Source organism: Athene cunicularia (assembly GCF_003259725.1).
Source record: "Athene cunicularia isolate RWA chromosome 3 unlocalized genomic scaffold, athCun1 chr3_part1, whole genome shotgun sequence".
NCBI lineage: Eukaryota > Metazoa > Chordata > Aves > Strigiformes > Strigidae > Athene > Athene cunicularia.
Genome location: NW_020799097.1, coordinates 1,370,151 through 1,380,069, shown reverse-complemented (window position 1 = coordinate 1,380,069; position 9,919 = coordinate 1,370,151). Strand labels below are relative to the sequence as shown.

The 9,919-nt window shown below is 59.2% G+C and overlaps 1 protein-coding gene across 1 annotated transcript in view; it reads right to left on the bottom strand.

Moving 5' to 3' along the window:
- ADCY3 (adenylate cyclase 3) overlaps window positions 1–9,913 on the bottom strand; it is a 13,780-nt gene extending 3,867 nt beyond the window's left edge. Inside the window, exons 1-4 of the mRNA XM_026846362.1 lie at window positions 8,819–9,913; window positions 4,813–4,962; window positions 596–726; window positions 189–300 (exon numbers count right to left, since the gene is read on the bottom strand). Of these exons, the coding sequence (XP_026702163.1) occupies window positions 189–300; window positions 596–726; window positions 4,813–4,962; window positions 8,819–9,493 (1,068 nt within the window). The 5' untranslated portion in view covers window positions 9,494–9,913. The remainder of the gene's footprint in view (window positions 1–188; window positions 301–595; window positions 727–4,812; window positions 4,963–8,818) is intronic.
- Window positions 9,914–9,919: the final 6 nt, after the last annotated feature.

Genomic DNA, 9,919 nt, shown 5'->3' with positions numbered 1-9,919 from the left:
CCCCCCCCCCCTTCCCAGCTCTATTTTTGCAACAGGGCAGGGCCTGTCCAGCATCCCAGAGCATTAATATTTTAACCTCTTCATCCCCATCCCGGGAGGCAGCTTTTGGTGGGGATGGGGTGGTGGCTGAGACCTGCCCTGCTCATTACATGCCAGGGTGTGGGCTGTGGTGAGGGGGGAGCACTTACGGCTGCCAGCTTGTCGAAGCGGGCGAAAAGCTCATTGAGGAGCTTCACCAGCTCCTGGGCGCTGCAGGACGAGGAGAGCTGGGTGAAGCCCACGATGTCTGCGAAGAGGATGCTGCGGGGAGCAATGGTGAGAGGCTCAGCCCCGGAGTCCCCCCCACTCTGGGATCCCCCTTCCCCGCTCTTCTTTTTCACCAGGAAAAGGCTATTTTGGGGACAGGGCTAAAAATGATGCTTGGCAAAGCACGGCTGGAGCAAAAAGGGGCCCCAAGCCACGGTCTGACTGGTCGCTTTAGCTGCAAACCACCCCAACCTCTCCCCTATTTTCTAGACAGGGTTGCAAAATACACATTTCAGAAAAAAAAAAAATAGGGCTTTTTTTTCCCCAGACAGCAAAAGGATGGTCCTACCTGACGTTCTCGTGGCGGTACATGTACATGGTGTTGAACTGCTGCATCTCCTTCTGGCTCGGGTCCTTCTTCATGTCCTTCAGCATCTCATCAGCCACGTGCTTGGGCAGGATGGAGAGCATGAGGCGCTCCTGCGGACGGGCACCCAAGGCAGTTGGCCACCATGACGCCAAGACGGGCGCCGAGCGCAAGCGACGCGCGGCGCAAACCCTCCGGCCAAACGCACGCTGCGAATGCACGGCCTGGAAAAACGTCTGGTGCAAATGCCGAGTCTAAATGCATGGGGCAGAGGCACGGTGCAAACAAATACGCAGTCTCAACGCGCCGTGCAACTGCGGAGTGCAAGTGCGTGATGCAAGCGCACGGTTTAAACGCAGGGTGCAAATACACGGTGTAAATGCGCAGCCTAAACGCGTGGTGCAAGTAAATACACTGTCTAAACCCGCGGTGCAAATAAATACACGGTCTAAATGCACAGTTTAAACTCAGGGTGCAAATACACGGTGCAAATGCGCAGTCTAAACCCCTGGTGCAAGTAAATACACAGTCTAAACTCCTGGTGTAAATAAATGCACAGTGCAACTGCAGAGTCCAAGTCCACGGTACCAATAAATAGTTGAAATGCGTGGTGCAAATAATGCACAGTCTAAACACAGGGTGTAAATGCATGGTGCAAATAAATACAGTCTAAACGCACCGTGTAACTGCAGAGTGCAACTACACAGAGCAAACGCCCGGTTGAAATGCAGGGTGCAAATAAATACACAGCCGAAACGCACAGTTTAAACGCAGGGTGCAAATACACGGTGTAAACGCCCAGTCTAAACCCATGGTGCAAGGAAACACGGTCTAAACTCGCGGTGCCAAGTAAATACACAGTCTGAATTGCACCGAGTTGCACAGAGTGCAGCTACACAGTGCAAATGCCCAGTTTAAACTCACGGTGCCGACACGCAATGCAAAAGACACGGTGCAAACTCCTGGTACAGATGCACAGTGCAAACGCACGGTGCAAATGCACAGTAGGAATCCCCGGTACAGATGGACCATCCAAACACACGCTGCAAATATGCAGGGACAGAGCAAACAAGGGACAAAGCCAAGTTCCTGGGCCCTCGCTGCTGGAACTGGCCATGCCCAAGGAGCCCAGCCAGGCCTTTAGCCATGGGTGAAACAAGAGCTTTTCCTCCGGGAAGGGAGAGTAAACTGGGAGGGGGTTGTCCAAGACACCCTGGGAGCTGGGAGCCATCCCCCAACTCCAAACCTGCACCCACAGGTAGCAGGGATGCACCCAGGGGTGGGAGAGACGCACCCTTGGGTGGCAGGTCCCCCTTGGTGATGCTCTGCTCTGCCAACCACTGCTTTTACCATTTTTCCTCCCTATTTTACAAGTTCTCATCAAGATTTTTACAAGTGGGAATAAATCCCAGCTGGGGGAGGATGGGGGGGAGGTGGCAGTTTTGGGGCACTGCAGCCACCAGCTGTCCTGTCCCCAGCACCGTGGAAGGAGGGACAGTGCCACACACTTATTTGGACACTGACTGATGAGCTGCAAAATGGCTTGTGCACCCTGGATCCCTTCTGCAGGCACCATATGGAGCCCAGCCCCTCACTGGGAGCTTGAGAGTCACAGAATCCCAGAACCATCCGGGTTGGAAAAGCCCTTGCAGCTCCTCCAGCCCCACCATGACCCTCCCCCTGACCGTTCCCAACTCCCCCAGATCCCTCAGCGCTGGCTCAGCCCGACTCTTCAACCCCTCCAGGGATCCCGGGGACTCCCCCCTGCCCTGGGCAGCCCATTCCAACGCCCAACAGCCCCTTCTGCACAGAAATCCTTCCTCAGAGCCAGCCTGACCCTGCCCTGGGCAGCTTGAGGCCATTCCCTCGGGGCCTGGCGCTGGCTCCTTGGCTCCAGAGACTCATCCCCCCTCTCTGCACCCTCCTGGCAGGGAGTTGCAGAGGGCCAGGAGGTCTCCCCTCAGCCTCCTCTTCTCCAGACTGAACAAGAGGAGTCAAACCACAATGGGTTGGCCAAGCTTTTGTCAGACCAACCAACCCTGGGACATGGTGCTGGGAGTGACCTCGGGGTCTGCACCAACATCCCCCAGGGACCCTGAGAGATTCCCCAGGGTGTCCTGCACCGGGGGTGGGTCGGGGCTGGTGGATGGACCTGGGTTAAACCACACCAAGCAGGATTTATCAGGTTTTGAAGCATGGTGGGTATCCCATATCCACGTGTAACACTCAACCGAGGTCCCCCAGAAGGATCAAGCCCACTTGGGGACATCACACCCATTGCTGTCCCCACTGGCCCTGCAGCCCCGGAGCAGGGATAAATCTTCCCGGCTGTGTGTGGGGATTTGCGCTAAATGTAACTCACTCAGTTAATGAAGCGGGTTTTCTCCCGGGATGGGGGGTTTCTGTGCGCAGCCGCAGCAGGGCTGTTGCTGGAGGAACAGTACCGTGTCCCCATCCCCATTCCTGTCCCTGGGGGCTGCTGGCAGGGAGGTGTGAGGGGGCTCCCCGGCTCCTCTCGGCTCTATTAACCTTAGCTCTGCCTGCGGGGCTGCCGGTTCAGCCACCACCCATGGCCTGGAGGGAGGAGGGATGGATCCGGCTGCCAGCATCTCTCCCTGCCCCGTGCCCCCACCCTGTCCTAGGCCCCTCGACCTCACGCAAGCAGCCTTTTCTGCAAGATCACAGGCTATGTTTAGCTCAATTCCCTAAGAAAACAGAGCTCACGTGACAATAATCCCCATGTCCCTTCTTACACCCCTCCGAAGCCATGAGCTGGGGCCTCGAAGGCAGTTTCTCTCAGAGCATCCCCCAGACCCAACATTTGGCCCCATCACCCAAACCCCTCCCTGGACCTAACCCCTTATTAGACATCAGAGCATCCACCCAGGTTTCACAGGAAAGAGGACGCCAGTGGCGCTGGCCCCGCCACGTGTCTCTTGTTGCCATTGGGAGCAAATTGCTGGCAGCAGATCAACCAGATAAGAGATGGGAGATGGGGAGAGAGGCCTCAGATAAGGCGCTAAAATTAGCCCAGCTCATGGCCGGACGGTGGCTGGAGACAAGAGGGCTCTGAAAGAGCCGGCTGGCACCACGACCCCCAGTCCCCACCCTGCTCGTTCCTCTTGCCGGGCCACCCCGGCAAGGTGCCAGCACAGCCGCGGGCGTGGGGCTCTGCCGCGCTGGGCATCGCTCGTGGGGTGAGCTAAGAGTGGCTGGCTTCACCCCGGCAGGGCCCTGCAGGACCAGCATGTGGGTGGCTGCGGGCTTGACAGGGATCTGCTGCGTGGCGGGGTGTGGGGATGGGGACCTGCCGTGGGGTGGTGCTTGGGGACAGGGACATGCTGCGTGGCTGCGCCCAATGACAGGGACATGTTGAGTGGTCCCGCCTGCGGAGAGGGACCTGCTGTGTGGCCCTGCCTGGGGACGGGGAAGTGCTGTGTGGCCGTGCATGGGGACAGGGACCTGCTGGGTGACCATGTTGAGGGATGGGGACCTGCTGTGTGGTTGTGCTTGGGGACAGGGACCTGCTGTGTGGCCCTGCCTGGGTATGGGGACATGCTGTGTGGCCATACATGGGGACAGGGACCTGCTGTGTGGCCCTGCCTGGGGACAGGGACCTGTGTGTGGCTCATGTTCAGCGATGGGGACCTGCCATGTGGCCGTGCCTGGGGACAGGGATGTGCTGTGTGGCTGTGCCTGGGGACAGGCACCTGCCCTGTTGTACCTGGGGACCAGGACCTGCTGCGTGGTTGTGCCCAATGACAGGGACATGCTGTGTGGCCGTGCCTGGGGACAGGGACCCGCTGTGTGGCCATGTTCAGGGACAGGGACCTGCCCTGTTGTGCTTGGGGACAGGGACGTGCTGTGTGACCGTGTTCAGGGATGGGGACCTGCTGTGTGGCTGTGCCAGGGACTTCCCACGTGGCCGCTCATGGGGATGGGGACAGCTCGGCTGTGGCCATGGCAGGAGCTGTGAGGCCCTGGAAGAGGACAGTCACACAGATTGTCCCCAAATTGGGCACGGGGTGCAAAACCACAAACGCATTTCCCACATCAGTCCTCCCATCCCCATCATCACCCGCCACACCTCCACCCCATGCAAGATGCAGGCTGGAGGTGGCTTAGCCATGTCCCAAAGCCACAGCAGTGTCCCATAGCCGTCCCCTGCCCTGTCCCCTCGGCCCAGCCAGGTCTCCTACCTGCTGCTGGCTCTGCTCCTCCAGGTTGAGCTTGACCTCGAGGGACTGGCGGGCTTCGAGGAAGGCTTTGCGGTGCTTGCGGTCGGCCATGTAGTAGGACATGGTGCCCACTGTGATGGCACAAAGGTAGATGGCAACGTTGGACAGGATCTTTGAGGACAGAGAAAAGGAGACGGGGGTGAGCTGAGCTGTTCGGAAGCCTGTGTGTGCCCCGGGGACAGCACTGGTGTCACTGCAAGTCACTGTTTGGGCAGCAGAGCCTGGTCGGTGAGAGTGAAAAAAATATTCAAATGCTGGAGGAGGACATAAAATACACCGTGGGGAGAAATTACCAAAGCACGGCCACCGTTAACTGCTGGGGGGACTCAGGAGACTGTGACGGTGGCTCTGCAGAAGGAGTTCATCCGGGGATCACTCCCTGAGCATCCCAGGAGAACTCGTGGTTCCCGTGGGCTGATGCTGCTTCATTAAAACTTGCAGAGATGTTTTGGAAAAAAGCAGCAGGTTGGCAGGGGCTGGGTGCAGCCCCGGGGGAAGGCGCTGCTGAAGGTGAGTGGCTCTTGGTGGCTCACGTGCTATCCGCTCCCCCCACCCCTGCCATGGGAACTGTGCAGAAAAAGTTAATGAAAACATGGTTAAACTGTAAAATTGCGTATTTACTCATGCTCCTGCTCCTCTACATCCCTCTCAATGGCCAAAAACACGGGTGCGAGCCTGCAGCACCGGAGCTGGATGCTCCTGGGTGCTGCTGGCTGTGACAACCCACCCCGTTTTCTTTGGGGTTTCTAGGGGCCGTGGCACAGAGGCCTCGTCCTGAAGGCTGGGCCTGTCCTACCCCTGTCCCCATGGGTTGGACCTCATGTCCCCACAGCCCAGGAGGGGACAGAGCAGGTTTGCAGATGGGAGTGAAGAACCCTTTGTGGAAAATATGACTGATGAGGGAAAGTTGAAAGAATTTGTTTAGTCTAGAAAGGGGAAGAGCGACTGGGAGGATGTGATAACAGGCTCCATCTATGCCGAAGGGGCGATGGGGACACAGACATGTCCTCCCACTCCATGGGCCATGGGTTGTGTCACAACCAGAGTGGAGGAGGCAGCGGGAAGAGCATGGAGCCATTCCCAGGCTCGTCTCCATCAGGGATGTGCCACCGCCCTCAACACCCTTCTCCTGATGCCCAACTCCCCGACACTGACCTCGTTCCCTCCCGGGTCTCCCACAGCCCAGCTCTGTCAGAGGAAAACCCTAACGTGACCCCGCTCCCTGGGTGTCCCTGTCATCAGAGGTTTTACCACCCAACAGCATCGAGCCCTGAGTGCCCAGCATCATCACATGGAGACAGGGAGGAGCTGCCAGCCCCTTCCCTTCCACGCAGAGAGGGAAACTGAGGCACGGAGAAAACAGGAGCCCTGGCATCGGGAGTTTGGGTGCTTGGTGCAGCACCGTGCTGGGGTTGATAAAATGATTTGTAGTAATTAAACTTTTTTTTTTTTTTGGGGGGGGGGGGGGAAGAACTGGTGCCCCAGGGCTGGATCCTGCCCCACCGCTGCAGCTGGGGATCCCCGGGAAGCCCCCGCACCCGCGGCGCAGCAGACGGCGAGTGAGGAGCTGTCTGGAGGTGGGCGCAGAGAAGAAACCCCCAAAACAAGCAGCCATTTGCTATTTTTAAGCCAGCCTCTCGGGTTGTCATGACAACGGGCCACTCTACCGGGGTAGGATGGGCATGGGGCAGCTTGGCACAGCTCAGCACAACTCGGCACGACGGGGCCTGCAGAAACCCTGGGGACCCCTTTGCCTGGCGCCACGTAGCACTGAGCATCTTCCTCCCCCAGCATGTGCCCACGTGCCTTGAGCTGCAAAACACCTCCCGGCACCCCAAACACCACGGGGAAAGCCCTGACATGGAGGAGCCCCCGCTCCCAGCATGGTCACCGGTTATTATTTGCACTCAGTAATTTGGTGAGAGCAACACACACGCAGGAGCGGGCGTGGCTGGTGGACCGAGCCTCATCCCTCCTTCCCCTCCGTATCCTGCAGGAAAGGTCCCGCTGGGATGCACTGGGACCATCCAAATCAGGCCTGGGTCATCAACTGAGCCTGGGGGATGCTTCGCAGCTGGATTGTGCACAACCACAGCAGACACGGCCTCAAGCGCCACCAAATCCCGACCCTCTGCCACGACCCAGCCTTCAGGCTCCTCCGTGACAGCTGGCAGCGGAGCAGAGGCTGCCGGCAACGCTCACGAACCCCCCTCCGGGCTGCACCAGCCCCGCTCAAGCGACATCCTCCAGCTCATCCTATTAATAGCAGTGCCCTCCGGGAGCCGCGCTGCCGGCTATAATAATAAAGCATATGATGTTTATTTCTGGACATAATGTTCCTCCTTTTGCAGCAGGCAGAGGCTGAGGCATGCCGCGTTGCCAAGGTTTTACCAGCCCCGGACTCTTCGTGCCACGGCAATGATTAACGCGGCGGCGGCGCATGCCTGATGCCGGCCGGGGAGGGGGGATACCCATGTGCCCCCTTGTCTCCTGTTTTCCAGGGCTGGTGGCAGCAAGAGGGTTGGTTTTTTTGGCTTTGGATGGGCTACATGCAGCATTTGCACCCCAAAACCTGGGAAAGTCACTGCTGTGCTGGGATTTTTCCCACTGGCGCAGTATCTCCAGCCGGGCATCGCTGGGAGGGCACCCACAGTGCCACCCCAGCACCCGGCCTGCTCCAGAAAACAGCCCCAAAAGTGCTTTTCTATGAAAAACCCCATGAGATACCAGGAGATGTCCCATGCTGGGGGACCAGCCCCAAACCACACACCCCAGAGACAGAAAAAAACACTATCTTTGGGTTTTCTGGAGAACAGGCTCCATTTTCCAAACTCCCACAGGCTCAGCACTCCCAAAACCTCTCCAAAAGTGAATAAATTGCCCCCCCATCTCCCTTCCTATTTAGGCTGGGAGCTGCCGGAGGTCTCTCAGGACCTGCCCCAGAGCATCCCAAATTCCTGTAGCATCCTCCCACGGAGCCCGCACCATCGTGGGGCAGAGCAGATGCTTCCAGCACACAAGTTTTCAGCTCTTTTTTTTTTTTTTTTTTCCCCACCCCAGCCATGGAAAGGCTCCCCAGATTGATGGGTGCATGGCCGGACATTGAGGCCATCAGTGTGGGGAAAGGGACTAAGCCAAGCTGTGAAATCCACTGATTTAGAGAATAAAACTAGTCTCTAGCTGCTCCTGGTGGGTATTTCCCAGGAAATATTGAGAACCCAACGGGCCAGGGGCCGCTCTCCCCTCCAACCATCCCCTCATTTGCTGCGTGCGTGAATGGGTGGCCTGTCCTTAGGGCCACATTTGGGCTCGGGGACGCTCTTTCTCCAGCTTTGCCAGGCAGAAAATCACCCCAAAGTATCCCCAGGCTCTGCCCCAGGTGCGGGTCTGGGTGACGGGCTTCGCCCAGGGACTCAGTTGGGGCTGAGCGGCCGCCCGGCTCCTTCCTCCTGGGAAAGCTCCGGTGGCTGTTTTTGAGCGCGGAAGCTGGGTTCCTGCCATGCTTCTGCTAAAAATGGCCATTTAAGGCCATTTTTAGCCATTTTTGCAATTCAGAAGGAAATCAACACAAGCAAGGTCGCCAGGCAGGGTGGATGGGGGAGCCCACAGTCCATCGTGCCTCAGTTTCCCCAGCAGCCCAACTGCAGTCCATGTGTCCACACAGCCCGGGTGGCTCCTGGGGATGGATCCGTTGCTTGTGGGGCCCGATGTGTCCCAGCATGAGTGGGTGCTCCTGCACACCCCAGCACCCCACTCCCCATGTCAGTTGATCCCTGGGTATGTTTTGGGGAGGCCCCTGCTCCCAGAAAACACCGTGATCAGCTTGCAGGGTCCAGATCAAACCTGGGTCAGGGCACAGGGACAGGGATGGACCCCACAGTAACTCACGGAAACCCCAAATGGGGATGATTTGCCCATCACCCGCCACCACCCTGGGGGACCCCACGTCCCCCCCGCCATCTCGTACCTGTCTCAGCAGCGTGCCCTCATCCAGGGTGTCCTGTTGCTGCTGGGCGACGGTGACACCGAGCACCAGTGTGTGAATGCCGCAGGAGACGGCGGTGATGAGCACGATGGGCGCCAAGCGCAGCGGCAGCGTGATGAAGAAGGAGAACACGAAGAACGCCTGCCAGCCCACCGTGTCGCTGGCTTCAGGCGAGCGGGAGAAGTTGAGGCCCAGGTAGCAGAAGATCTGGGCCAAGATGAGGACCCAGAGGACGTAGGGCAGGAACCTGCGGGCCACCCGCTCGGGGAGCAGCCTGTACTTGCAGAGGATGAAGAGCAACACGTGGGCGACCAGCCCGGCCACCGCCACCAGCGCCGGGGCCAGCTTGTCGGCGGCGTAGACCACGGCGCACATGACGAGGACGTAGCAGTCGAAGAGAGCGGCGAAGACCACCAGCACCAGGAGGGTCTCGTGGCGTTGGCGACGGAAATAAGTCTGGTAGAGGTTCTCCAGGGACTCGGGAGCGAAGGTGAGGCGCATGAAACGGGGGAGGCAGAGGCAGGGGCCCGAACTGCGCACCGTCACCTCGTGGGTCCGCCCCACGCCGTGCTCGGGGTCCGACGGCAAGCTCACCGAGTAGTCGGCGGAGTACTCGGCCGAGCACTCGGGCTCTGAAAAAGCCCTGTTCCGGGGCATCGCGGCGTCTTTCCCCTCTTCCCACCCCGCAGAAACACGGCGGATTCCCCCGCGCCTCGACGCTCACCGGGGCATCGCCCGCAGCATCCCCGTCTCACCGGCCGCCGAGGCCTCTCCCCGTCTCCTGCTGCCGGAACCCCAAATCCCGCTGCGTGCCGAGGAGCGGCCGCAGGAGGGAAAGGGGGATAATTATAAATAACCGCTGGCGCGGCGTGGGGAGGCCGGGAGCCGAGCGAGCCTGCCTCCCCAGCTCCCTGCCGGCTCTCTCCCCGGCCTTTGCGCACTGCCAGGTTGCAACCGAAGCGACGCGGAGCAAAAAGATGTCGCGATGCCTCCCTGCTCCTCCTTCGAGGGCACCCGCTTTGGGGGGCGAACCCCACCGCTTCCTCTCCTCTTCCCCCCTTTTCCAGCTTCTCCGTTCCACGG